At 32.9% G+C, this 2,913-nt stretch overlaps 1 protein-coding gene across 1 annotated transcript; it reads left to right on the top strand.

Moving 5' to 3' along the window:
• Window positions 1-958: 958 nt before the first annotated feature.
• On the top strand, window positions 959-1,888 carry LOC109797483 (large ribosomal subunit protein P2B). The gene is made up of 3 exons (XM_020357535.3): window positions 959-1,137; window positions 1,245-1,471; window positions 1,652-1,888. The coding sequence occupies exons 1-3, from the start codon at window positions 1,050-1,052 to the stop codon at window positions 1,676-1,678; spliced, it is 342 nt and encodes a 113-aa protein (XP_020213124.2). The 5' UTR covers window positions 959-1,049; the 3' UTR covers window positions 1,679-1,888.
• The last annotated feature ends 1,025 nt before the right edge of the window (window positions 1,889-2,913 follow it).

Below are 2,913 nucleotides of genomic sequence, written 5' to 3'. Positions count from 1 at the left end.
ATACTAAAATTACTATTCCGAAAATAACTTTCCTTCGGAATAATTCTGGAAAGTACTTTCCGTAACACTAAAATTACTATTGCGGAAAGTTTTTTCCAGAATAATGGTAACAAATACACACACTGTTAATATTCTGGAAAGAATTTTTCGCAATAGTAATTCTAGTGTTACGGAAAGTATTTTCCATAATTATTTTGACGGAAAGTTATTTCCGAAATAGTAATTTTAGTATTTTGGAAAGTATTTTCCGTAATTATTCTGACGGAAAGTTCTTTTCGGAAGGCTCATGATATATACACCTCTTGTTTTTTTTTTATAAGTACACCTTTTTTATTTTTTTAAAAAATTATAATATTATATATATATTTTTTAATTTTATACCTTTAACTTTCAATTTTCTACTTTTTCTTTTTTTCACACTTTTTTTTCTCTTTCAATTTTTACATGCTATCAAAATAGGTGGGGTGAAGGAAAGATAACGGGGTGCATGTAAAAATTGAAAAAAAATAAAAAAAGAAGAAAAAAGAAAGATCTGTAAAAAAAAAAGTACTAAATTAAATGTTATGAATGTAAAATTAAAAAAAAAATAAGCAAAAAATTAAGAATATTTTAAAATTTTAATTATTTTTTTTTTAAAAGGAGGTGTACTTATAAGAAAAAGGAGGTGTATATATCATCAACCTTTGAAAAACACTTTCAAGAATAATTTTTTTTTATTCCAAATAATATTAAGGATAATTTAGGAATTTAATATTTTTTTTAAAAAAAAGGAGATGTATGTATAAAAAAATGGAAGTGTATATCATCAAACCTTTCATTTATTGAAGAAGGCCCATAACGAGCTTAGGAGGACCAGCCTGTTTGCATCAGCAAACATTATTTGGACCGGATGCAGCTCAGGCCCATGATACGATAAGGGTAATACAATCAAAACCCTAGCACTCGATCATCGAAACCCTATTTATGAAATTACAGAACACATAACTTTTCTTCACTCACTTTCACTCTAAAATCGCTCATTCTTTCAGACACTCACATTCCAGAGCAAGATGAAAGTTATCGCCGCGTATTTGCTCGCCGTATTAGGAGGCAACAGTGCCCCTTCCGCTGATGATTTAAGGGACATCCTCGGCTCAGGTACACTTTATCCGTTTTCAATCACTTCTTAAGATTTATTTTAAGTTGTTTATTTGTTCACCAATGCGAATTTCACTTTTAAATTTAATTTAATTTTCGATGTTCAGTTGGAGCAGATGTCAATGACGATAATATCAGTAGTTTTCTGTCTGAGGTGAAGGGAAAGGATATTGCAGAGCTTATTGCCGCCGGTAGGGAAAAGTTGCCCTCAGTGCCTTCTGGCGGTGGCGCCGTTGCCGTGGCGGCCGCTCCTGGGGGAGGCGGCGCTGCAGCTCCGGCAGCCGTGGAATCGAAGAAGGAGGAAAAGGAGGAAGAGAAGGAGGAATCGGATGACGTAAGTTATTTTCGTCATGCTGTTTTAACCTTTTTGTAATAGTTTTAGTTTGTTATATTTAAATTGCACATGAATATAACAGAGGCGCTGTTGTTATGTTATGTGTTATACTGCAATGACTTTGATTAGTTTGGGAAGTGTATCTGATTGCTTCGTTTTCTATTTGTTTTTTTGATGCAGGATATGGGGTTCGGTCTCTTTGATTAATTGGTAGGCCTTTCAACCTTCTTCCGGAACATATTATCAACTTAGAGTTATTTAGTTTTGTCAATTTTGTTTTTGGTTAAAGTAGTATTCAAAGCCAATGATTTGTGTGATTGAAAGATTTGGGATTAATATTGATTACTTTTGGAATGTTGTTGAACTTCCTCTGTGATTTACTATTATATATATAATCCCTTATTTAGTTTTTCGTCATGAGACTTTTCTTTATTGGTATTCAGCAAGTTTCTACCGACTGGAATTAATAGAGGTTATTCTATTGAAATTTGCGATCAAGTTTTTCTTAGTGTTGTGAGCAATGATATTGGAGAATAGAGAGTACTTGAGAATTGCAATTAGTTTATGCTGAAAGAAGAGTTTGATTGGGAGTTCATTCTGCATCAATAGGAAGGAATAGTTGATATTTACTGTTATTCTTATTGACATTCGCTGCTATTGTTCTATAGCAACTTTGGCAATAGCCTTTTTCTAGAGTAGTTTCACTCTCTAAAATTGCCCCAACAACTTATCTGTCTTTTTCCATTATGTGTCTCAAACTTAGGCTTTGGTAATTCTGGATTATTGTTTTAAATGGCATTGTCTCGAAGACTTTGTCGCTGAGTTGTTAAGGCAGATCAAAATGCACAATTATTTAGTCTTTCAAATCTCTAGATATGTTCCCTTATTAACCTTGATTTCACCCTTATGGTATTCAACCTTCCTTTCCATAAGGTGTGAGAGGCCATTCTTCAGCAGTTCAATATGATTTCCTATACCTGAATGATGTATGGAAAGTGTGCTGAGGTTTATTAGCAACCTAAAATCATCATTTCGTCTATGGAGTTTAGAGGCAACCATATACCTCCGTCAGAATTAGCATCTGCAAATCCAATAGCAAATTAGCAAGGGTTGTTTCATAATTTTTGTCATCTTGTTTCCGTAGTGTCCCTCGTAGGAAACAGCCATACCAAATGTAAAATGTCGTGGCTCTTCAACATCAACTATATTGTTTGAATTTCAAATTATGATTTACTAGTTAGAAATTAATAATAAATAAACGGGCAGTAATTGTGTATACACCTAAAAATATTCACTCACTACACCAAGGCTATCTCTGGGTATACCATGATAATATCAATAGTATTGAGTCTTAACAAAGTATTAAGCTCAAACCAATATATTATCTTTTGGTTCTCCCTCAATATCATGTAGAAAATGTTTAGCATAAACTCCTTATAACC

The sequence above is a fragment of the Cajanus cajan genome, chromosome 6, assembly GCF_000230855.2.
Source record: "Cajanus cajan strain Asha chromosome 6, NIPB_CcT2T_4, whole genome shotgun sequence".
Lineage (NCBI taxonomy): Eukaryota > Viridiplantae > Streptophyta > Magnoliopsida > Fabales > Fabaceae > Cajanus > Cajanus cajan.
Note: the sequence above shows the minus strand (reverse complement) of the source record. Positions and strands in the feature narration are given on the sequence as shown.